Genomic DNA, 26619 nt, shown 5'->3' with positions numbered 1-26619 from the left:
ACCAACAACAGTAAATCGTGTGGGTGATAGCATTCTCTCACATTAATAAAAGGTTGAAAATAGCTACATTGCTGAAAGTCAATGAACAAGCATTTAATTTGTGTATGTCAGGAGAAAACAAGGTGACAATTCTTCAGAGAAATCTAAATTAGACTCCCAAAGTGCATTTTGAACAATACAAGTGAAATCTGCAATCAGATTTCCATCATGCGTACAAAAGAAAAAAGATGCTGTATTTGATTACTTCAGATAATGTCATTTTTCAACTTTGAACATATGTCTGGCCTAAGATCCAAGTAAAAGATTACCATTATGAAATTGGATATAAGCAGCTGAAAACCAATAGAGCCCCTTATTTTATGAGTCCATTAACAGCATAAAACACCTAGATTTTCTGAAATGGATTATTATTTCACATACTAAAATATTTTAAGTCAATGCTTATGTATGTTTTGTACATATTATCGTATTTGAAGCACATAACAATAGCAGAAATACCAACTACTCATCATAGAACATCAATAGCCAGTCAAATTGTTTTCAAAGGTTTTAACAGATAAAACAAAATGACTACATATGCTGTGTTGTTACGTTTGCGGTCTTTAAAATAATTGGAAAAGCAGTTTTTTAGGCAGGGTGCTTTGATTTTGACTAGATCAAGACTTCAGGCAAATTTCCCCCTGCTATGGAGAGCACAGCTTGCCTGAAGTCATAACCTTTGTTGGCGGAAGGGAAGTGGCCTTGAAACAGATCACAAAGCAGATGTTTAATGTCAAATCAGAGTCTAGGGATACATAGGCTACTGCAAATAAAACTCTTCTCCTGTCTGCTTAGTCTTCCCAATTCCCTGCCATATGAAATATGAACTCGCCAACAAATGGCCAGTGTGTTATGAAGCACAGCAGGCGGAGCAACTGCCACAGCTGTGCCAAGGACCAGAACATTCCATATATTTCACAACATTTTCATTATCCTGCTTTAAAGCCGTCAGTTCAAGCATAACACGATGCAATCGCCCTCTCTATGTAAGGTAAGAAGGCTTGATACTGATATACAAGTCTGAAAGTATGGTTCAAAACAAACCAATTCAATGACATTTTCTAACTCTGTAACTTAGAACATTGACATGTGCATGCCAAACATCACAGCAATGTAGTGGCTGGACTTCTTTAAACATGTGAATCATGAAAGTTGCATCTTCAGCAAAACGTTGAGACAAAACTACCTTTGAAATGCTGATGCAGAATAGGGAAAGAGGTGAAGAAAGAAAGAGCACAATAATAATCGAACCAAAATGTAAAAGTTGAGAAGATGGAGGCAGAGGTTCTTAAGCCCAGAACTCATGTCTGAAAAGAACTCTAAAACAGCACTCTTAAGCACTCTTCAGAGAGGGCTGGCTGAACAACCACTTGGGACATGAAACGAATAACACCATTATCAAAGGAACCAGAACACCCTGGCTGGATCTGACAATAATGAGAATATCAAAGGTGTTATCTCTCTGTGTGTGTTAAAGAAGTAGCTCAGACAGAGAGGGCCTTGAGAGAGAAGGTAATTCCATTTATCAGGAAGCACTCTTTCCCTTCCATTCCTCTATGTGTTGGCTTCCCAGGTTTGAGTGTAAATACATCTTGTGTACATGACTATAATAGTGTCTGTATTTAGGGGTCTTCTTTGCTATACTAGCAGACATCCTCAGGGAAATCATTCTTCGCTGACCCAATTTATTAAGGCTTCACTCTTTCCATGCCACTTCTCTCCATCTCATTCAACTTCAAACTATCTTACAAATCTTTCTATCTTCAAACTATCTTTCTTTCCTATATCAGTTTTTCACTAGTATTTCACTACCCACTTCAATTCTTTTCAGGTTCTGTGATTTCTTTCTTTCATTCATTCAATCCATTCGTATGGCTATATCTGAAAGTCAAGTACTTAGAACATTAGACTCTATTCAGACTATTGGATGCTCCATCCATAATCTATTTTGTCGTACTGTTGTCGACGTCTGGCTCAATAGCAGTATCTTGGAGTCCTCATGGACAACAAATTAAACATGAGCCAACAATGTGATGCGGCAGATAAAAAAGCCAATGGGATTTTGGCCTGCATAAACAGAAGCATAGTGTCTAGATCCAGAGAAGTCATGCTACCCCTCTATTCTGCCTTGGTCAGACCATACTTAGAATACTGTGCCCAATTCTGGGCACCACAATTGAAAGGAGATGTTGACATGTTGGAAGGTGTCCAGGAGAGGGTGACTGAAATGATCAAGGGTTTGCAGAACAAGCTCTACGAGGAGCGGCTGAAAGAGCTGGGCATGTTTAGCCTGCAGAAGAGAAGGCTGAGAGGAGACATGATAGCCATGTACAAATAAGCGAGGGAAAGTCATAGGGAGGAGAAAGCTTGTTTTCTGCTGCCCTGGAGTCTAGGATAGGGAACAATGGCTTCAAACTACAGGAGATTCCACCTGAACATGAGGAAGAACTTCCTCACTGTGAGAGCTGTTCGGCAGTGGAACTCTCTGCCTCGGGGTGTGGTGGAGGCTCCTTCTTTGAATGTTTTAAGCAGAGGCTGGGTGGCCATCTGTTGGGGGTGCTTTAAAGGTGATTTTCCTGTTTCTTGGCAGGGGGTTGGACTGGATGGCCCATGAGGTCTCTTTCAACTCTCTGATTATATGATTCTATAATATAACATTTATTCTATTTATTTTAACTTTTTAATCTGGGGGGTGAAAACATATTTCATAACAGAAACCAACATTCTAACACAAACCACAATCAGTTCATGTTGCGGAGGTTCATAATCTCTTCTGACTTGGATATTTAAGGGCCCGGAAATATGCAATAAAAAATTATCTATGCTTGCAATATTCTAGTTTCATTTACCAGTACTATATGTAAAAAAAAAAAGTGTGAATAACAGTTATTCATTGGGATATCTAAATGACAAATGAGTACTATTTCCAGATGATCTAGAAATCTGAAGTATGGTACAGACTAGAGTCTTGCCCAGGCTTGCACATCACCAGAAAATTGTAATTTGATAAACAGATATCCCACAGCAGCCTAATTACTAAGAAAATTCAGGAATGTAAATTACTTGGAAATGTAAAGGAATGTACATGCCCTTCCATGACAATTACATGCCTGACTTACTGTTAATTTCTAAATACTATTGCCACTCTAAGCTTATTGAGATAGACAGAGTTAAAACAATGAAAACAACACAAAGTAAATAGACCGGTTCTCACTTTTCTTAGAGGGTTGCCAAACCTTTTAGAAGAAATAGGGCTGCAGGGTATTTTACAATCTATAAGAAAGATGCTGTGGCATTTAAAATTGAAGTCTGTATTCCAACATTGCCTCCCAGAAGCGTGCTTAAAAATAGAACGCAATAGAGATTTCACTTCCATCCACATTAGACAGTTCACCAGACCTTACTTTACTATCACTGAATTCATTGACTGCCTGATAGAAATTGAGAAGCACAAATTCGTCACTGTATTTTGAAGCACTCTGTAGAAGAGAACCCTCCCCATTGCAAGATTTCTTCATTTTATGCTGAATAGGATTCTTCTCTTTTACAGTCCTGATAAGAGACTTAGTAGGCTTCTCTGGGGAATTATACTACCATGGCAGATTTTTATCATGCCCTTTTCTTGTGAAATATTTCACTGAAAATAATTGGAACTTAATGATCCTTCAGAAGAGTAGCTAGTCAAGGAAAATGCAATAACACTGAAGAGTGTCATGTTAGAGACTGCATTTTCATTTTGCAGAATCCTCAGATGTCCAGTGGGAACTGTCAAAGCCACAGATCAATTAATTTTCTAATCTCTTCATAATGAGCTTCTCCCTACCGCCCACTTCTTGTTTGTATCTTCTGTAGTGAGGAGTTTGATCTTTATGGTTTTGTTTTGATCATCTTCCTATTTCCCTTTCAAAACTTGCTCATTGTCTTAAAACAGAAAACATGTTTGAGAGGAGGGAAATGTGAATTTAACTTAATAGAATTAAGCACACCAGTAATGCTGGTCCTTTAATCCAACAGAACAATAGAGATAAACCTCTTGAAGCTTGTATGTGGGGAAATTGATTTTTGCCTGTAGAATACATGGAAAGTGTGAAGGTCATATTGACAGCCTGCTCTGCATTGCTCTTAGGGCCAGCTGTATTCATTCTGGCTTTGCTCTCTCCATTCTCATCATCAGCTGAACACATTCGGTCCCATTATTCATGCATTGCTCATACAGTATTCTAAAGAATTGCTTGCAGAGTTACAGAATATTAAATGGCTTCTTCTGGCTCATTTTGAGGGCTGTAAAGTCCTTATCCCAAAAAAACTGCTAAGAATAAAAGTGTGTGATGATGGGGGGGGGGGGGGGACGACAAGGAATAGGAAGATGTTGTAACTGCACGAATAATACAACTGGGGTGAAAGATTAGCTGGTGATTTCAGACCATTGTAGAAATATTTTCTTGATCTCTAGTCCTTAGTCCTTGCTCAACTATCTAAGGCAAACAATTGGCATAATAAAGCATACTGGGTGCAAGTTAACTAGCAAAGAAAGTGGGATGATGGTCACACTGGGAGTCAAGGCTCTTCTGGACTCTTGGACCAGTTCTTAAACACGCTTCTGGAATGAGCTTCGTGTATTCCAAGTAGACTGGAACGTACTTAGTCCTAATCTTTTTTTATACTGGTTTTAAACCACTTCATTGGATGTGTTGCAATAGCAGATTCCCAGATTAGCTTAGTGTTTACACCTTATTTTATTTTTTTGGTTATTTAATATTTAATGTTTATTTTACTTAAGTGATATTTGTCCTTACTGTTCTAATGTAGCACAAATCCTATGTAAAATCATACTACGTATTTTTGACATTAATATTGAAATCTGAAATATATACAGAAAGTCTTTACTTTTATTCCTGTTAGCCCATCTCTATTCTCTCCTGATGCTATTTCTAGGCTGGTGTGATTTCCCCCCTCTTTCATCTTTCTTCTCCCCAAGCTCCCTCTTTTATTCTGCTGCTTGCTTTGCTACATCTCCTTCAACTATCTTGTGTCTCCACACTACTTCCAGATTATACCATGCAAGCTTTTTTGCCCCCAGGCCTACCTATTTGTTTATTTCCAAAATAAATAAGGCATTTGGCTTAATCTTTAGTCTTTTAGTTTAATTTCAAATGTGTGATGTTTCATTAAGGAACTTATGTTAACACACATCATCGCTTGAAGTATGCAAAAACATGAGTAGTCAGCAATACTGTTTACTCTCCCCAAAGCGGAACAACAAAAAAGCTGCATCTTCTGTAGTAAGAGCAAAATGCCATTTTCTTCTTTGCTGTAGAGATCTCTATCCCATCGTTTAAAGTACAGTACAATACACATTTTGAAGAGCTTAAAATAATGTAAAACTACAATATACAATATAGCACCTTATCCACAGTTTTCCTTATTTATGTATTCACTTAAGACCTCCAGTACAAACTACGCCTGCTGTTTCCCTATCTTCATTTTAATGGAAGATGACTACTAATTCCTATAGTGATAAACTATAGCTTTTGGAATTGAAATTAAATTATAATAAAATATATAAGTTCGCACATGTATTCATGTGAAGCCTGGGGTTTTATCTCCTGTGGATATGGGGGTCATGCTGTAATTTTTAAAAAAACAATATAGGTTTTAAAAGCCCTCCCACATAGATGTAGTAAGAGAGACATCATTGTTTAAAAACAGCTTTCAAGTTTAAGTAAAACATCTATATTTAACAAGTAAGGGCAGAGAAGGGCCTGCCTTTACTTGCAGAAGAAAGGAGTCCCAACATCGTTCTGAAAAGTGAATATAGTGTGTTGAGCTATCAACCCCACTAGTTAATTAGAGATGATATTACTATTATTACTACTATTAATTTATTAATATTATATTTTCCTCCAGCAGTGGGACTTATGAGTAAAAGGTAAAGGTTTTCCCCTGACATAAAGTCCAGTCGTGACCAACTCTGGGGGTTAGTGCTCATCTCCATTTCTAAGCCGAAGAGTCGGAGTTGTCCGTAGACACCTCCAAGGTCATGTGGCCGGCATGACTGCATGGGGTATCGTTACCTTCATGCCAGAGCGGTACCTATTGATCTACTCACATTTGCATGTTTTCAAACTGCTAGGTTGGCAGGAGCTGGGGCTAACAGCGGGCGCTCATTCCACTCCCGGGATTTGAACCTGGGACCTTTCGGTCTGCAAGTTCAGCAGCTCAGTGCTTTAACACACTGCGCCACCACGAGGGGCCCAGGGACTTATGGTGGTCTACAAATTTAAAACAAATGCAACTAAAACACATTCACAACATCAGCAAAAATGTACAAATTATTTTAAAATGCATTAAACAATCTATAAAATTAAAATCCAGTATACGATGGAAGATAAACATGACAGGGCCAAATTAAAAGGCCAGACAGGAAGTTCCTAAAAGCCTGTTCCTAAGAAGGGAATTTAAAGATGAGCAGAAGGCCTCTCTTCTGTTGCTACCTAATATACCTCGAAAAGTGGTGGGACTCTGGGCCCTTCCAGACAGGCCCTATATCCCAGGATCTGATCCCAGATTATCTGACAGTGGCGACTCATATAATGCAGTTTAAAGGAGAAAACCTGGGATCAAATCCTGGGATATAGGGCATGTCTGGAAGGGCTCTAAGAGATGGGTCTCCTTAAAGATCATAAAACTCAGATAGGGTCATACTGTTGGTTCTAATAGAATGAAATGGTACTGCAGATATTGTATTAAGGTCACTAAACATGTTTAGAAATGGACTTAATGTCATGTTAAATGGATCTAGATGTTCTGTTTTATCCAAGACTGCCTGGAGTGCAGATGAAAATAAGAGATCAAGAACATTGTCCAAGATATCTGAAACTGGTTCAAAATTGTCTAGAATGGCGAAATCCCAGAGAAGCCTTTGAAAACAAATCTTATTGCCTTTTTAAAGTTAGAAGGAATGACATTTTCTTCTAACCCCTTCACTCTTCTATCCCACTCACGCATTTATCCAGATTTGCTTCATCAGCCATGAAGGACAAGGATCAAATGCATAAGTTGTTTTTCTCATATAAGTCAGTGTCTGCCATTTCAGTTTAAAAAGAAGTGGCACAGGTGTATAATGAAAGTGGCAAATATGCCTGAGGTGAAATGACAAATGAAAAAGCAATCTTGGTTGTATTTAGACTCTGGACCTTCTTGGTTGCATTTAGACTCTGGAGTAGCCATTGCTAAGTTAGTTATGGTAATGCATAAGAGATTTGCCTATTGGAATGCCACTTGATGTAATGTGCTGCTCATGAAAGCAAAACAGGAAAAAACACTTTTTTATCCTTTATAAGACACTTGTGATTTTCTTCTGCAAAAAGGTACACAATAGTTTTTGGAAATGTTGCAAGTCATAACATTATTCACACAAAAAGCTTTTGCCAATGCAGACTAGGGACCTCATCACATTGGCTTCCGGAATAGCCACAGATCATGGCAAACCTGGTGGTGCCCATCGGGAGGTTGGGAAACTTGTTGCTCCACACCCCACATCATCCAACTTACCCGAAACCCCATCCCATGGGGGGGGGGTCCACTGCCACCACGGCATACACCAATTCTGCTGTAGTTTAGCCACAGACCCCCAACGGAAGTAGCTGTACATCGTGGGATGGGAACTAGTGGACTCCATGGCTAAACTACAGTGGAACCGGTGTATGCTGCCAAAAACAGCCCCATCTGATGAGGTTGCAAGTGGCAAAAAGCTCGATTTTTCAATTACACTCCTTATTTGTACACTCAACTCCAATGCTATTATTCTATATGCTTTTAAATATCTATTTGAATCTGTCACTCCGAAAATATTTTTGAATAGTGGAAAATATTGATTTAGTTTCCATGTTTCCTTTTTACACTTCTAGTTTTAGGAAAGGAAATAATTGTATCTCTCCTGTATTAAAATACACAATATCCTCATAAAGTATCAACTCAAGTGGATGTTCACATCATTTTACTAATCACAAAAACCCTGTCATTATCAATATTGCCAATTCAGTCCTTTTCTTCAGAAATTTGAATGTGTATAAACATTCCATGGCAATATAGACATTCGATGAGCACTTGTTCTGCAGTGAGAGACCTTACAGGTTAATAAAAAAATACTTGACATATTGTAACTGGCCGAAATCTCACATTTGTATAAGGAGGGAGGGAGGGGGGAGGGAGGTTTTGTTTAGCCTCTCCCTGCTTTCTCAACAGGCTTCTCTTTGTGCATACAAGAAATATAAAACCCACTATTTCCATTTTAATTTTTATAAAATAGCTGACCACTTATTCCTGTAGTGATGAACTGTCACTATAGAAACTGAAATCAAATTATACTAAAATGTATATTTTTCACAGATGAACCTATAATCTTTATCTAAACATCCATAACCGTTTTGTTCCCTGAGGCAGTGTAGAGGAGAAATGTATTCCAGAGAGCACTTTGGAAGCTAATCTGCTTGTTAATAAAACTTGGAGAAACATTTGTGATTAATATAAATTACTAATTCCACTTTTATGCCTCTGTGTGACAGGGACTAATTTATATAGTTTCGCTTGAGCTATCATTGAGTATTTCAAAGTGGAAAGGCTCACAATGTACTACCAGAGCGCTGCGCAGTTGTGTTGACTTAAATGTAGCTTTTAAATGCACCACTTGCCTGCCTATGTAAATTGGACAGCTTGTACCTAAGCATGTAACTTTAGTATGTGAACAGATGACAGGTATATAGTATGGACACAACAGGTATTACAGTTGCTAATGTTGCAGGTCCTAACAGCTCAATTTATATGTAATCTATGCAAAACATGTGGGGAAATGTTTCTCTTTTTTCTTTTTAACACATCTACTTTAATGTCTAGTTGCTTGCCTTATACCCCTATGTAACAGTCACCTATGGGAAACTCGTCTATAATAATATAAAAAGTATTCTAGCCACATACAGTTTGGCTTAACAGTATATTTTTCCAAGTAGGGAAGCAGTAGGGAACAAGTAGGGAACAAAGATGTCCAAGTAGGGAACAAAGATGTCAACAGTGAAATATGGCTGATTGCACACTTGGGGAATCACAAGGAGTTGAGTTAATGTACAGGCAAGGGGAAGGGCTTCTTATATATAATATTTTCAGTCCTACCAATTCGATCAGTGCACATATTTTTGAAAGAGGAAAAAGAATAAAAGACATCAATCTTTCAGTTAACACAGACACAGATTATTCTTATTCCCATAATAGCAAAGTTATGTTAGCCTTCAGCAGTATATTCCAGGGATTTTACTATACTTTTCATCACAAAATATCAATTGAACTACAGTCAGTATAGTGTCTTGAAAGGTAGATTTTTTAAATTCATTAATCAAACATGATGGTGCTTAAATATCCTAAGTATCTTAACTGATCTTGGAAGCTAAATAGGATCAAGTCTGGTAGTACTTGGATGGGAGATCACCAATGAATATTCAGGAACTGACAAAATCACCTCTGAATATTCCTCGCCTAAGGAAACCCTATGGATGGAATTCATGGGGTTGCCATAAGTCAATAGTCAACTTAAAGGCACATAATACACAAACCAAGCATAGTGTTAGAGCTTGCAAAGATCTGGAGAGGTAAGCTAAAGTCACTATAAAGAGTGGTTTGGCAACTCATCTTGTGCATGTATCCAGTGCTTATTAGTTCCAACAAGTTGTTTAAGGAACAAGGAATTAACAAGTTAATGTCTGTGGCAGCTATTTATAAACACTTAATCCAAACAACTTCGGCATATTTTCATTTGACCTAACATCTAGTCCATATTACATGATGTATGCAAGCAATATTACTGAATTAATTTAGTGCTATTGGTTTGCTGTATAAATGGAACAATTCTCATTCTTGAAACCATACTAAAGCAACATAATGGGTTCTAAAATGGGTTTCGTACATAAACTTTCAAAGTCTTTGAATGGGTACCATATACTCAATAATATATCATTATCTATGTTTTAAGCTATCTTTTCACATTTGGGAAAGGTATGTAAATATTATTACTATGTTCTAGCTACAATCTGGTAAAATTTTAAAGTTAGTTTAAATTGTGGTATGTATATATTACAACCGTGATTACAAGCTGAAATTTCAGCAAAAGCACTAATTAATATGGATTTCCGCTATAACAGTGGTGGTTTACATATTCTAGCAAGATCTTTGTTGGGTTTTATCACTGCTCTTAGCATATTGTTTTGGAGAATGGAAGGTTTAGGTAGTATTTTTATATATGTTCATCATTTCCCTTTTCACAGCTGCTTTGAATGAAAACGCTATGTATATTTTTTGTAATCCTCAAATGGTCAAAGCCATTTATTCTTGGTGTGCCCATAATTGACATCTCACTACAAATACTTATATCATAACCTGATTATCATAACTTGATAATTGATAGCTTGATAATAGCTTGATAAAATCTAAGCAGAATGTATGCTATATGAGTGAAAGTGTAAGATAACACATTAAGTCCTAATGGTGGCATTATGAGACAATTAACAAGAATGAAACCAGATATCAGCTTCTGCCAATGTTTCTTTTATTACATTAACTTTCTGCTTTATTAAGAGACCTAATAGAAAAATATACATAATTAGCTGTGTAGTGTGGTTATGTAAGCATTGCCAAAAGAGGAGCTGTATCATCTAAAAGAAAAGGGGGGAATTATTTTGTAATAAAAACTTCATATGCTGATTTATAGATATTGATGTAAATTTGGTAATAATTATTGTACTGTAACTTAAAAACAAAAAAATCACCATAATTGAAAAGCTCATAACAGAAAATAAAAATAATCTGATCTGAAAAATATATTTGTTTTTAAATTTCTAAAACAGTAAATAAAACATTAATATTCTCTTGACTCTTATTTTAAAAATAGTAAAGCTATAACCTATTGCAGAAATGCCAACTAAACCTGTCTCATGAAACTTATAGTCCCATAAAATTGGTTAATGGCACATTTCCCAAAGTAGCAAGGTTTTCTATTTCAGTCTATTGAAACTGAAGTCTTCTGATGATTTAAATCATGATTTTAATAAACCATCCTCATCTTCTTTTCTATGCTTATTTTTAAACTTGAATTTTAAAAAGAAGGGATAGGATGGGCAAATCTGGCCCTCGAGATATTGTTGGATTTTAATTCTCATGACGTCTCACCATTGGCTCAGCTAGAGCTGATGGGAGTTGCATTTCAACATGAAACACAGTTCCCGGCTCCTGAAGCAGAGAATTATATAGCATATAGCATATTTATTACATATATATAGCATATTTATTACAAATCTGCATAGCCATGCACTGGGTTGTTTTTTTAATTTAAAATGATGATCACAGTTAAATGTCAAGAGGAAATTAAGCTGCAACAAGTTTTCTTTAAGGATATTTCTTCATAGACATTTCCTACATTTCTTTCTCCACTTTGCTAACTCATGAAATCTGTTATGCTCACAGATGTATTCCATTTTTTTCTGTGGGATGGACTGATGTTCTTAAAATGCTTTATTAAATGAAAGACCCTGTTCTTTTATTTTCTCACTTTAAAAAGAAGTATCAACCAAGGATATTAACAGTGGAATGACAACCATTCATTCACCTAGACCCAAAGGCCGAGACCTCCTACAATATACTTATGAGACAATTCTAAAAGATGCAGATTATGGAGACAGCCCATCTCCTTCTTTCCGTTCCCCTTTCCAGTGGGTTAATGACAGTTGAATTTTTGAACAGCAGGATTCCAAATAATCTCTTTTCAATTTGTCACATGACAGATCTTTAAGGAAAACAGTTAAGGGCAGCACTACTTTCATTTCTACACCCATCCTCCTACAGCGATATTTCCCTATTTCCAAATTATGCAATCACTTTTAACACTCCCTTTGAGGATTTTAAGAACACGACTGACATCAAAATTCATTAGACAGTGGCAATTCTTCTAGCTTTTCTTTTACAAGACCAATACTTAATTCTTCTAATAACAACCAGCCCTTTAATCAACACACTGGATTAAGCAAAATTCCCTTGAAAGGTCACCTTGCCAGTCTGTTTAATGTTTCATGAATGAAAAAAAAAACCTAAAATAATAAAATAAAACATACATCTATCAAACCCTTCCAATTATTCTGATTTCACTCAGAATGTCTAAAGCAATTTGGGTGAACTAACTATCAAAGCCAAGATTCCTTGAGTCACTTTGGCGGCTCACAGCTGTCAGAGAAGCATCTATGTTAATGCTGATCAGGTCCCTGCTCAAAAGTTAAAAGGGCATCTAGTAATAAAAGCAAAACAAAATCTTGATGTATTATTTGGACATTAAAAAGTTCTGAAACTGTTGGGCAAATCCTGCAAATTTTCTAGTTATTTTTCATTCCTAAGGTCAATTGAAACATTCCTATATGTGATCAGAATGTAAACACAGTTCTCTCAGATCAAGACAACATGAGATCCCTGGGGGAGAAAGTGTTCCACAAGTCCTCAGGAAATTTACATTATCTCCAAATATAACAATGCAATGGCTCTGGTCACATCTATGGTCCTCACTGTTGGATCACAGCCAATGAGTATAGCATACGTGACTCTGAGTCAACTGAGAAATGTCTGAAGCAGTCAAATCATGTTATTTTAGTTTATCCCATTCAGTTTTATGTTGGATGGGAGAACTCCAGTTTTAATACATCAAAGGTCATCTACCATACAACTCCTTTTCCCCTCCTGCGCTGTTCACACTTTACCCTAATTCACTTCTAACACTGGACTAAGGCTGGGAAACAGTACTTTTTCTACAACAGACATGGTATGGGAAGATTAAAGTGGTAGAGAATTCCAGTTATCCAACACACATATCTGTCACATGCAGTTTGATTACCACTGTCAAATACCTCAAATCTAGAGAACGTTTTCCTAGATTGCTGTGAGTTTTCTGGGCTGTATGGCCATGTTCCAGAACATGGCCATACAATCCAGAAAACTCACAGCAACCCAATCATTCTGGCCATGAAAGCTTTTGACAACACAACATTTTCCTACTTTCTTTTAAAGTTTTGATATGGAAGGCCAGAGAGCTAGGTGTAGTACTGTTACTTAACATGCGAAGAAACATATGAGAAGCTAATAGAACAAAACTATTGGGTACCTGCTCTGGGGTTTTAAAGCCAAAGTAAAATCATGATGGTTTCTCTACTCCAGGGGTCCCCAAACCTTTTAAACAGGGGGCCAGTTCACGGTCCTTCAGACCATTGGACAGCTGGACTATAGTTTTTTAAAAAATTATGAACAAATTCCCATGCACACGGCACATATCTCATTTTGAAGTAAAAAAATAAAATGGGAACAAACACAGCCTCAATGTTAATAATAATAATAATAATAATAATAATAATAATAATAATAATAATGAGAGTTGGAAGAGACCCCTTGGGCCATTTAGTCCAACCCCCTTCTACCTTTGTGCACCAAAAGCACAAGCAAAGCACCCCTGACAGATGGCCACCCAGCCTCAATGTTGTTAATAATAATAATAATAATAACAACAACAACAACAACAAATCACACAGTCCTAAATGCTTGGGAAGTATTAGACTTCTGATTTTGTGATGCAAAATCCAGTGTATATATCTCGTTTGCTGTGTTATACTGTGTCCTTCTGTCAATAATAATAATAATAATAATAATAATAATAGTAAAGAGGGTTGGAAGAGACCCCTTGGGCCATTTAGTCCAACCCCCTTCTGCCTCTGTGCACCAAAAGCGCTAGCAAAGCACCCCTTAATAATTAATTAAATAATAATTAGAATACCATTATAAACAAGCAAAGCTTTGGAAGGCGTACACCATGCGAGGCAGGAGGTCTTTCCCTCCTCCCTTGTGCTGCACGCGCCTTCCTCAGTGGAGAAGGAGGGAGCCGCCGCAGGGGCCGGATAAATGGCTTCGATCGGCCGCATGTGGCCCCCAGGCCTTAGTTTGGGGACCCCTGCTCTACACTGTTCTGAACCCCAAACACACATGTGACCTTTGTGAAAACAGTTTTTTTTCTGTGAAACAAAGGAAACACGTGCACACAAATTAGTGGAAGATAGGTTCTTGTATTTTCTTGCAAGCAAAACATGAATATTTAGTTCATGACTGAGAACACAAATTTAAAGAAAAGTGCTCAATACAGAAAGACAGCGTGATTCACATTTGCTTGAAAAGGACTTCTAAGAATGACTGTCCATCTCTAAAACGTACTACTACAATGAAAAGAAAATCTTGTTGATATCAGAAGTGGGCTTTCAGGTTAAGGACTGTGATCTCCATTCAACCCTGATATTACACATGTGTCTCTGGTTGGTGGATCTCAGGTTTCCAGTTTAAAATATGTAAATAGAGCTCCACATTCTTACTAGCCCTGGCTTACCATACCACAAACATAAAAGAATCCCTTGACACACATACAAACATATTTACACACAGGACTGAAAGAGACACCAATTAACTCTTAGTCATAGAGATACAAGGCCCAACCAGGATAGGAATAAAGGGGAAGACAAAGAAGGAAGCATGGGTAAATGTGGCTTAACACAGTTTGCTATTTGCAATAGCCAATACATGCCATCACCAAATCTTTCCCTGGATAATGTTAAGTTACCTGATGTTGATGTTTACTGGATACAATCACTTCTTTCTTTCCTGGAAACATGCCAGGGTTTCCCTCAGACTGTGCAAATGTTGGAAAACTGAGAAAAATTGAAGTAGTTTCCACTCTCATTTTGTTTTTGAAACTCTGGGGGTCCTTTGAACAGTAACAACAAATGCCCACAAAGCTATTACACCTAAGTCTCCAGGAACAAGAACTGTGTTTGCTACCTGCATTTTTTTCAGGACAGGGAGCATGGAGAAGCCTCCATGATAAAAAAAAGCACCAGAAGATGTGTGCAATCTATGAACTACTTTTAATCCATCCTAAACAAATGCTATAGAAGCCACAATGCTTTTGAAACCAGAATATTGAATTTAACCACAATAATAATCCACGAATAATAGAATGGGTTCCTTATTAAATGTAATGTATGTTTTGAAAAGCAACTGTTAGGTAATAAGCTCTGGGATTTCTCATCCTACTTTCTTATGTATAGAGTGTTTTCAGTAAAACAGCTTGCACTTTTATCGAGGCTTTCCTAATTTGAAAAACCACTGCAAAGTTTATATAAATTTAGAACAGTGAGTGGTACTTGGAGGGCCATTTAGTGCAAAGCAAACACATGGAGTGAGAAGAAACACTTCATCTTAAATACGTTCAGTTAGTTGTCTGACTTGCTAGGAAGGGCTTTCAATATTAAAATTGGCACTAAGTAAATACATAGCCTGTTACCCTCTGCAGTGGAATACAGTTGTATCCCTTTGAGACACAGACTTCTTCAAAGTAAAAGGGGATGTTTACATAAGTGCAATCAGTACCATGTGATGTAAATTAATTCCTTTCACAAACATGCCCACCTTCCTAGAATTCTTTTCATATTTATTCACAAGATATGCATCAGAGTTTAGTTCTGACATGCTTTCGCAAGACAGACAGGAATGCATCAGTGAAGCATTTCATTTCTTACTGTTCAAACTTATTTTCATTACTCTGGCATGTAAAGAGAGCACAAACAAACATAAACTACTGGTTAAGACACTATCTACTCTGAAAATGATGAGTTCATACATGTCAACAAAAAGTCCCTATTATTTAGTCTTCTTAAGAAGCTGAAGCAGTCAGGGAAAAGAACAAGGAGGCTACAAATTTGTTGCAGTAATAGCTGCAATACCAACCACAGGCATGAAGACTGAATGTCCTATTTCTGAATGTACACTGCTTTCTCCTTTAGCTAAGAACATGGTAAATAACTGCTGCCAAAATGTATTAAAAATATTAAGTGTCTAGATTCTCAGGTTAGAAGAAACAAGCTCTCTGTTAACACACAGCAAATTTTAAATAGTGTTTTGTAACAAGGGAGTCCCAAATCGCCCACAACTTAATTAATCAAAGGGGCCCTTGTTTTAAACAGCTAATACTTCTGTATGGAAAAATAAAGCTGCTGCTATTTTACAGTTCGTTTCTTCCACTTCCTTTACTTATAGAGCATGGAAGGATGACTTCAAATCTCTTTGGAAAAAGTGCTTTGATGGTGAAATTGTATGTGTTCATTTACTAATGCAGGTGCACATATTCCTTTATAGTGTTTTGCTTGGAAACCTGCTCCCACTGCATTTTGTATCCCCTCATGCTCAAAGAAGAAACAGCTGCTCTGAGTAAAAAGTCTCCTTGGATTGGTGAAAACTGACATTTATCCTGAGACACTATTACATACAATAATGCTAGACTGTGGTATTTGAAGATATAGCATCTGCAAGTACTCCAGCATGTTCTCAGTGATAACCATTTTGAGGCACCAAGGACATCCCAGCAGCCAATTTGAAAAAATGAAAGTATACTGAGTATCAGGACTGAACTTTATGGTTCACCTCAAGACACTTGCAACTCTCAAAGTGAGGAATAGTTTAAATGGCTATAATGACGCTTTATTAACAATACTATTTACTCCCTTTTTAGCTGTGAACTCTTATACTTTTAACTTTAACTCCTGCTCTCCTCATAAATAATGAAAAGTATAGTGGACTCTCAGTGTCCTCTCATTCTGCATCCACTCACAGTTTGAAAATATGTTAAAAATTCTAAAAGCAAGCCTTGATTTTGCCATTATAGATAAGGGACACCATTTTATTATACCATTGTATATAATGGAATTTGGGCATCCATGGATTTTGGTATCCACTGGAGGTCCTAGAATCAAACCTTAATGGATACAAAAGGCCCACTATTTAGAACCTTTTAAAGGAGTAGTAGAGTCTCACTTATCCAACATAAACGGGACGGTAGAATGATGAATAAGCAAAAATGTTGGATAATAAGGAGGGATTAAGGAAAAGCCTATTAAACATCAAATTACGTTATGATTTTACAAATCAAGCAACAAAACATCATGTTTTCCAACAAATTCACAGAAAAAAAGTAGTTTAGTACACGGTAATGTTATGTAGCAATTACTGTATTTATGAATTTAGCACCAAAACATCACAATGTATTGAGAATATTGACTACAAAAACATTGACTACTAAAAGGCAACTTGTGTTGGATAATCCAGAACGTTGGATAAGCGAATGTTGAATAAGTGAGACTCTACTGTAGTATCAAAATCATTGCATTATTTATCCATGCAGCTGCTAGGTGTACGCCGCTCATACTTTTCTTCTTGAGATACCTAGATCCATCAAAAACTTTGTCACAACTTGCACTGTACAATCATCATGTGTTCCAAGATATTATTGTGACACCATCACCAAATATGATCATTGGTGTAAAAAATGATTGCACAGTAACAACATCCATCATCTACTACTCTGCCTCCTATCTGGATACTATAAGACTGTTTTTTAAATGTATGTGAACAGGAAAAAAGCAAAGAAAGCTCCAGCAATGTTAATTTGTTTCACATGAATGCAGCTGGATATGCAGTTTTGTGTGAGAAAGAAAAAAATGTGCTTTTCATCTCATTTTCATTCCCAGTTTCCGAGATATTTTATCTAGGGATGCTAAAATCTACAAATATATACTCAAACACATCTGCCGTACATGCAAACTGGCCCTCTGTATAGGTGAAAAAAATTACCATGGTTTCCTCCAGGTGTTACACAACATGATAAATCTTCATATACTCACAGATGTAGAAATATTCCCGGCCTGGCCTGAACTCAAATCCTAATGAGAAGGGAGTGAAGAGCTGGAATTTTTCTGAGAACTTCAATGGTCCATTTGGCGAGTGAGGCCGATTGCACTCCCATCTCTTGAATCCTTTGGAGGTATGATCACAGGAACTGTAGCCATCAAAGTTCACCATGTAAAGAATGTAGCGTTCAGTCTTATCTTCCGGCACCGAATCCTCATAATGAGGACAGAATACATCCAAATAGTCATTAATGCAGACATCAATATGGTAATCACCCCTCTGGAATCTGAAAATAAAAACAAGCAAGAACAAAGCTCAGGTAACTTTACTGCAATATATATACATATATCTCTTTCTTCAAAAAGCAATCCTGTGTGGGAATCGCTCGAGAAATAAACAAAGCAGCTGTTTTGAATGTGGTTTCCTTTAAAGATGGTCCACTACTGTATCTGCCTGTATTCTTTGCTCTTATAAAATTGCCTCCAAACCTGTATGATATTCTGCTTTTCTATAAAGAGTCAATCCTGCATTTCTTTACTAGGCAAAAAGATGAAAACATCTATATGTACTTGCATATAACAAAAATACCAAACGGTCCAACAGGCTGGGAGATACTATTTCTGTACCACAAGGAAGGCTCATTACAGGCACATACATTTCCTACAATACTCATTCATCTTGAGTTTTTCTTTACTGCTGACAACATTTAGTCGAGATCCAAGAAAACCCTGGTACACCTTTGAAAGATTTTTGAAAAGCTATATAAGTCTACTGCCAAAATATATGGAAGAGATACTGCAGTTCAGATAAAAGAATTCGAGGCTATGAATTATCAGCACTCACCTGACAGTTTGGAATGAGAGCCAGATGAGAAAGGCAGTACAAGGCATTTTTACCAATGCACTTTTATTATCAGCAGTGGTAAGCAGTATTAGCTGCAACAGTAGTAAGGTTGTTTTTGCTGTCACTGTAATAGTGCAGTAGATTAGTACCAGGTAGAGCAAAAATATTTCACTCCAAACTCCCAACAGCATCTTGCAGGTGGAAGGTGTATATTTAGTAACTTTGCCAACCATCCATGATATTCTCAACACTGTTAGCCCTAATGAAGTACACGGACTATAGGTTTATGGCAAAAAACATTCTTGGATTATAAACTGATGCAAAACATACTGTATCACTGTAGCTTTATTTCTACAGATAGTGCATAAGGCTTCCACCAAACCAGTCAAAGGTTGTGTGAGTAGACTCAGAATCAGATGTTTACTGGTCAGTATAAAGCATCTCATGTGAAGCATGCAAAATAGTTGCTTTAAACCACAGCTACACAGTGTGGGGCGTGTTCTTCCAATACAGATATCCAGCAGCTATCTTATCCACTCTGTACTGTTTGGTCACTACCTCTGATTTTTATTCCTTGACAGCAGCCACTGTCAAATGCACAGAGAATAATAAAGACACCGTGACATATTTAACTATAATGTTCCTTTTCACTTGAGGCACATATTTTAAGCACCTGATGGACCTAAAATCTGCCAAGTGGATCCTTCTATCTAATTTGAGGGCAAAAAGCAATGATCATCTGGCCTTCTCCAAGGATATATTCAGAGCAATCTATTCATCTCTTACAATCATTTAGCTACTACAATATAGGTTTTTAACAGTGGGGAAAATGCATGTAGCATAGGAACAAAAGCCTGATAAATCTAATTCTAGGCAATACACAGGGCACTACGCCGTTTCCTCTAGAAACTTAGTCAATGGGATTTCTCTTCAAATTCACATCCACTTTAACCATTAATATCAATGAAATTTGATAAGGGATTTCTGTGACTGGAAGTCACATTTACATTTAGAAAAAGCACATGTAAGGGCTGCTGTTCCTGGCCAGGACTGTTGCAAACTAGATCAGGGGAGTCCACACACCTTTCTCTTTATTACAGACCCCTCATCCCTAAAGCATTTATTTCTCCTGCCAATGTCCCCAAATTATATAATATTTTACCAATGGGAATAAATAGCAGCTTCATTAGAGGAGTTTGTTAGGAAACCGTGCTCCCCATGGTTGGATGTTATAAGGAAAAAGCTATCTGAAATGGAGCCTGCAAAATTACTTTTAAGGCTAATAAATATAATGAAATACTGCAATCCATAACTAAGCAAAGGTAAGATAATGCTCTAGGTCCCAATTATAGTCCAACCTACTTCTCATGGTTAGCTTCATCTCATCATATTTATTCTTCACAAACGCAATTTTGGAAGTTCTGACACTGGAGGTTCACTCACAGAACTCTCACGTATAGATTGATCCTCAGTAAACAGCATATACTAGTACTTTAGCAACTATAGCATTTATAGAAATGTTAAGAGTAATAAATTGCCTTTGAAATTGTATTATCTCTTAATGAATAGCTTCAAGGTTGCCCGCACTTTTTAAAAAATATGTGAAAATTAAAAAGCAGTGTCACCACTAATTTGATTGCATTTTCCCACAGCACAGGATCTGCAGAGAAATGTATGCATTTGGGGGGGAAAGAAAATCCTACATTTGTCTGCCAATAAAAAGAAATGAAAATATTGCCTTGTGAGTTTAAACTGTCTTGAACACCACGAATGAGTGGACATAGACTCTTAATAAAATTAATTCAACGATCCTTTAAAAATGGGCACATATGCATTTTGCCTGTAGCACTTCTCAATTAGAAGAAGGTAGAGACATAGAGAATTTTGAGTTGGCAGATGCTGAAGAACCTTGAGGCAAAGAAGCTCTCCGGAAATCTGAAGAGCAGTTAACAAATTTGATGCCTGCTGAACATCTATTTACTCCCAATGTATTCTGTTTGCATAATTGTGAATAAAACAAATATAACAAGACATCATATGTGTCCTGCGGCTATTTAGTTATGATCAGTTACATAGATATCTCAAATTAGAATGCTTAATTTCATTAATACTTGCTGATTTTATTCTCCATTCAGTATTAAAACTCATTTACCAATTAGATATCTCTATCATTAATACACCACTCGTGTCCTAATGTTTATTGACAGTACCGTCCTTACTACTTCACAAAGAGGTATATAGTTCTTTTTCAGGCTATCAGTTCCTTTCCATTTTGGATAAGCAAAAAATGAAAATCAAAGAAGAAAATCAAACTGATGACTTTATATCTCATTTGTATAACCATATTAAGAAATACTCTGAAGTTGAAAATTAGTTACATAATTCAGAGCATTTAACAATTGAATGTCAAGTTGTACAAAAACTTTGGTTGGCCCTAGGAACCTGCAGTAGAGGGGAATATCTGGCCTATGGCATTATGTCTAACTTTGACATATTATTTAGACATCTCAACATAGCAAGTAATGGTATTGCATAACTCTGGGTAATATTATCAACACAACAGAGCTTTCTGTATTTTGTTATTTACAACAATACGGATGTGATCATTTAAGAACAAAGAAAGAGGAGGACTGAAATATTTATATGTATATATTACATGTCACAGGATCTCAATAAAACAATAAAGTATAATGAACAGCCTGACAATTAAAGCATTAAACATATTTTTAAAAAACTGAAATGATTTGGGCAAAATCATTAGACCTCAAGGATTTTGACAGAAAATACTTTTCTGATGTGAGAAATACTATAGCTGAATTACCTTCTCTCATGTCTTCCAATAGTGCTCACTATTGGGACACAGAGGAAGTTCCCTTCATCAGAACTCAGTCCAGTCTGGGGAAGGTACATAGAAGGAACAGCCCCAAACTCTTTCAAGGTTTATCACATATGGTTTATCACTTATTCCACATATGTGGAATAAGTGCTGATGCACTTTATAAAGTTGTTCTTCTAGTTGATAATAATGATTGCTCCAAACCTTGTTTGAATTATATCAGCAATATTATGTGTAGTCCAAACAGATTGATGCTAAAAAGCCTTCTCTCTGCCTAAAAAGAAGGAAACAATCAAGAAAGGAAGCAAAAAGAACCACCTATCAAAAGAAGGTGAAAGTTTCTATTTCAATTGTTTTCCTGCTCTGAAGAAGCAGAAAGTATTGTGCTGATGTAAAGAGATAAAATGTTGCAAATATATTTTGGAAAATTAAAAAACCCTCTCCAAAATCAAAACTCAGCAGGCGACATTTTGTGGTATAGTCAATCACCTCCTTACATTCACTGTCTCTATTATCTACAGTGCTACTCTATTCTCCAATGTATTGAGACTGGTTTGATTTATTTTAATGATGTTTTTATACTTTATTGTTTTAATGGTTTATTAGCTTGTTATATGTTTACCTGCATTTTAAAGGTGTTTTATTTATTAACTCTGTTATTATTGGGCTTGGTTCCACTTGTAAGCCGCCCCAAGTCTTTTTGGGGAGATGGTTGTGGAATATAAAGTTGTTGTTGTTGTTGTTGTTGTGTCCATGAAAACTACAGATGTTCCTCTTTTTCATTTAGTATGTGAGCCCCTAGAATAACAGTGCAGATTTATTTACAAATGACACTAGTCTGCACAGATCTGTGTTCACATATTTGTAATCATTTGTTGACACATGGGCAGTTTAATGAGGGGAAAGAGCCATTTTCTTCCAATTTACAAAAGTATTCATGAAAATCTATTGTCCATGGTCCTCTAAGAAATTAACTTATTGTAAGTTTATGTATGTCTTCATAAAAAAGACACATGTTTACTCAAAACCTTGCTGGCACTCCCCCTCCCCCAATAAATTTATTAGCTTAGAACATGAAAAAGCTACAATAATTTTGTATCTATTGTTTTTAATCTTTGTTCCTTGTATTTTAATATGTATGATTTATAGAAATATATGTATTTTATTATTATGATATATTTTAACTGGTCCTGCCTCAAGCCATTCTAATAATAATAAATAAATAATGAATAAAATATTATTCTATTATTACTTATTTGAATTACAATTGGCCTTGTTGGCTGAAGGATTCTGATAGCTGTGCTTAATAAAAGTAACATTTCTAAATTCTGTGTTCAAAAACAGAAACTGTGAGAAATCATAAATGTTCTTCCTAATCAAGCACTTTTGCTTTCATAGGCTATATGCTACATATAGGAAAACACACAAGTATTCTTCAAACACAAGTAACCTTTACGTTCAGTCAGGTGGTGTTCATGCAATTTTATGGAAAGTTGCTCACTACTAAGCTAGATAATGGGCAGTAAAGAGTGGAAAAGACAGGGCAAAGACAGAGAAAATGAAGTATCTCCTAACCAAAATTATCTCAGTGGCAAGATAATGAGAATTCATTACCTCAAACTCATACTGACACCAAACCCAACAGATTAGTTCTGAGCTGAATCATATGTACAGGTACTTCATTTCGCAGACACCTCCTATTTGTTCCACCAGCACAAATGCTGAATACAAAAAGAAACTACCTGACACTTTGAACTGGAGAAAGACAAAATACTGACAAAATGTTTTGAAATTGATGCTGGTGCTATGTTTATCCATCATTACAAAATGCAGGCACGGCCAGTGTCACGTGCATTTTTTCATAATTGTAATTCTGAAACATATGCAAGTCTTGTCTTGAATTTAATAGCTTTGTTGGCTGTGGATATAAGAGATGATCTACTTAACTAGATACTTAGAATGCAGTAGCATTTTTTGCATGCTGCTCCCTCTGACTTTCTTCCTTGCAAAAAAACCCTATAAAATCTTAGCGTAAAATACAGCACAACTGACACTAATTGCCCATTATCATATAGATGGATAAAAAAACAACACTATCTTCTGCTTGTGTCTCCTCCCATACAAATCATATATATTAGTCATATTCTGCATTCTAAAGCACATGCTCTGGAAGAAACAACTCTGTTTTCAAGTAAGTTCCACTTATTTTTATTTTCAATTCTTATATTCATGCCACTTATTTGAAAGAGATTTTGCTTTACAGAAGGCAAAGGGATCTCTTGTTCATTCTGTATGAATATGCACAATAGAAATGTTAGAATGATTTTTTATTTTTTTAAATATTTTTTTTCTAAAATTATGATACACCCACAATACACATTACAAACATGTACACATACACAGACATCCCACCACCCATGGTACAAGTACCCCTCTCATCCCGCCCCTAGTGCAACCCACCACCTTGGCTTCCGTTAGAATTATATTGTAGCATGGATCCTAGAAGTAAATCTGCTATCTCTTGTTACAGATCAGTTTAGACACAGTGGTTCTCTGTGTATATGTAGTACGAACATTGTATTTTTACTTAGCAAAGCGATCTGTTCTTTTCTGGAAAAGATAGTAGAGCCAGAAACCTGGGGACTTCAATGAACAAGAAGAAACATGATTCAGAATCAAATGGCTTGTGTATGTTTCCCCCACTGATTACAAAAAAAAATGCATTACACATGGAACAGTGGATATGAACTAGTGTCTTCTTGATTTTCAAGCCATTCCCAGCAAGCTAACCTGTACCGGTAAACTGACCAATCCAGCTATAACATAAAGCAAAGAGCCTTTCAGTAGCTAAAGACTATCAATCTACATGATGATATATGTTTTTGGAGACCTCAGAAATGTTATCTTTAGTGGGTATTTATACATAGGCATATGGGACAGACTGTAATTGGGACCAAACAGAAATGAAATGCCAAATGTGGCAATTTATGAAACTAGCCACTTGTATTAGGTGATACTGCTAGTATCACCTCTAAGGTGACAAATCAATGCAATGCACAATAGAGGAATTAGACTGTGTTTTAACAGCAAAGTATCTTGATGTTAATTACACAAAACCATTGTAAAACATTAGTATTATTTTAAATGCAGTACATATGCAATTACATTAAACTATCCAGCAACTCTGTTCTCATGATCTAAATAAAATGCTGTCAGTAGTTTAACATTCAGTGCGCACTACAGAAACTAAGCTCTCAACTGCACAGTCATTATCCTGCTATTATTCTGAACAGCTCAATACATTCATTTCAATTTTTTCTCAGTACTTTTAGCCATATAGATTTAAAACTCTAGTACAATAGTTATTAATTAGACTTGCTAAGGGATAAAACCACTGCAAAAATAGTACACTGCGCTATCTTTGGGAAGCTGAACATTTAATTTAAAACAATATTTTTGAAATACCTATAAATAAACTATGTTCCTTTTGTTAGATATTCTGTGCTTTCTAATAAAGTGTTCTCAGAAAATGGTTGAAAACACCATTAATTTATATTCACATAACAATAGAATAATCAGGCAGATTGTTAATTTCAGCTCTTTTAGCTACTAAAAAAGTGGTGTACTTCTTGTTAAACACTTATCTTTTTTAAACAAAAAATCCGACAAATCAGCAAATTGGAACAATTAATTTACAACAGCAAATGTCTAGGAAAGCAACCTCCTTTAGGTGATCTGTGTTTATGAAGTCAACAAAAAAATCGTATGCTTCTGGGAGGATATAATATGGCCCATAACAAATAATGACTCTGCAAAACCAAGTCCAAATCAGGAAAGCAGTATGAGAGGCAAAGGAAAAGTTTTTTTCCTGTTTTGTCATTAAGTCCTCACTATTCAATCACTATTTATCTGGGTAATTAAACACTGGGAAAGGATGCCAGGCTAATTGTTAGATTATGATAATTACCTGTCTCTGCTATGCTGCAGATGATCAAAATAAAACATGGTCACAGGCAGAGAGCTGTGGCGGCTCTGTAAGCATCAGGCTTCCATGGGAAGCCAGGGTGTTTATTACTTGTTCATTACAAATCAAGCAGAGCAGCTTCTCATTTGCAACTTCTCGTTTTGTTTTTTTCTTCATTCACTCTGCTGAAACAAGACTCCCAAAAGGTTGTGACTAAGTTGCTACCATTGATTGGGCCATTTCCATCACAATTACACAGCTGAGCAGAATCAGGTCCCTGGAATAGTACATCAGACTGGAAATGGCTCCCTCATAACAGACTGCAACGACCGACCACATTCACATCAATACTTTCTTGCTACCTGATTTCCAGCGAGTGAAAGATCACTCTAACTTGACCCTCTTCTTCATGCTGTAATCCTTCACGGGCAGCAGAATGTTTCACACTAATTGGATCATACAAATGGGAGTACAATCAGCAACAGTGGAAGGAAAGTACGTAGTGTTAAGTTATTGCCCAGATAAGTACTCAGATGCCTTTCGGTTTTGGTCTACAAATCACAAGGTAAAATTGATCAGCATGAACTGCCTGGCCTTGATATAGCTAAATGAAAATAATTTTAAAAGCTTTAACAAAACATCCATGATGAAAATACTAAAGTTTTAGGCTAAGCTAGGAAAGCTCGGCTCTTCTGTAGCTCTACTTGTACAAAGCTGCTTTGGGATACTCAAACCAGTATTCCCCTGGACCAATGTATAGTGAGAAGAGAATACCCCCAACCCTATATATAGTATAATTGCGAAGTGTGAAATGACCTTTTGAGGTTTCTACCAGCAGATCTGCCAGGAAGGCCCTTCTCTCGTTCCCATTACCATCCCAAGTGCGGCTCGTGGGGACAAGAGAACGGGCCTTCTTGATGGTGGCCCTCCCTGGCTCTGGAACGCCTTCCCCAAAGACATCAGGCAAGCCCCTACATTGCCCTCTTTCCGCAAGGAACTGAAAACCTGGTGATTCCAGGATGTCTTTGAACAAGATTAGTTGGCTGTTCAACATGTTGAACTTGGTCTACACGCTATCCACTCCGGGTCCTATCATACTCTGAAGTACAAGTCTTTATCTATCTTTTAATTGATT

At 36.6% G+C, this 26619-nt stretch overlaps 1 protein-coding gene across 2 annotated transcripts in view; it reads right to left on the bottom strand.

The window, feature by feature from the left end:
- The window catches only part of efna5 (ephrin A5), a 225781-nt gene that overhangs the window by 23894 nt on the left and 175268 nt on the right, over positions 1-26619 (bottom strand). For both annotated transcript variants that reach the window (XM_016994844.2, XM_003222988.4), the window contains exon 2: positions 17835-18127. In XM_016994844.2, coding sequence (XP_016850333.1) covers positions 17835-18127 — 293 coding nt within the window. The remainder of the gene's footprint in view (positions 1-17834; positions 18128-26619) is intronic.

Source organism: Anolis carolinensis, chromosome 2, assembly GCF_035594765.1.
Source record: "Anolis carolinensis isolate JA03-04 chromosome 2, rAnoCar3.1.pri, whole genome shotgun sequence".
In the NCBI taxonomy this organism is placed as follows: Eukaryota; Metazoa; Chordata; class Lepidosauria; order Squamata; family Dactyloidae; genus Anolis; species Anolis carolinensis.
The sequence above is the reverse complement of the archived record's forward strand: the minus strand, read 5'-3'. Positions and strand labels throughout refer to the sequence as shown.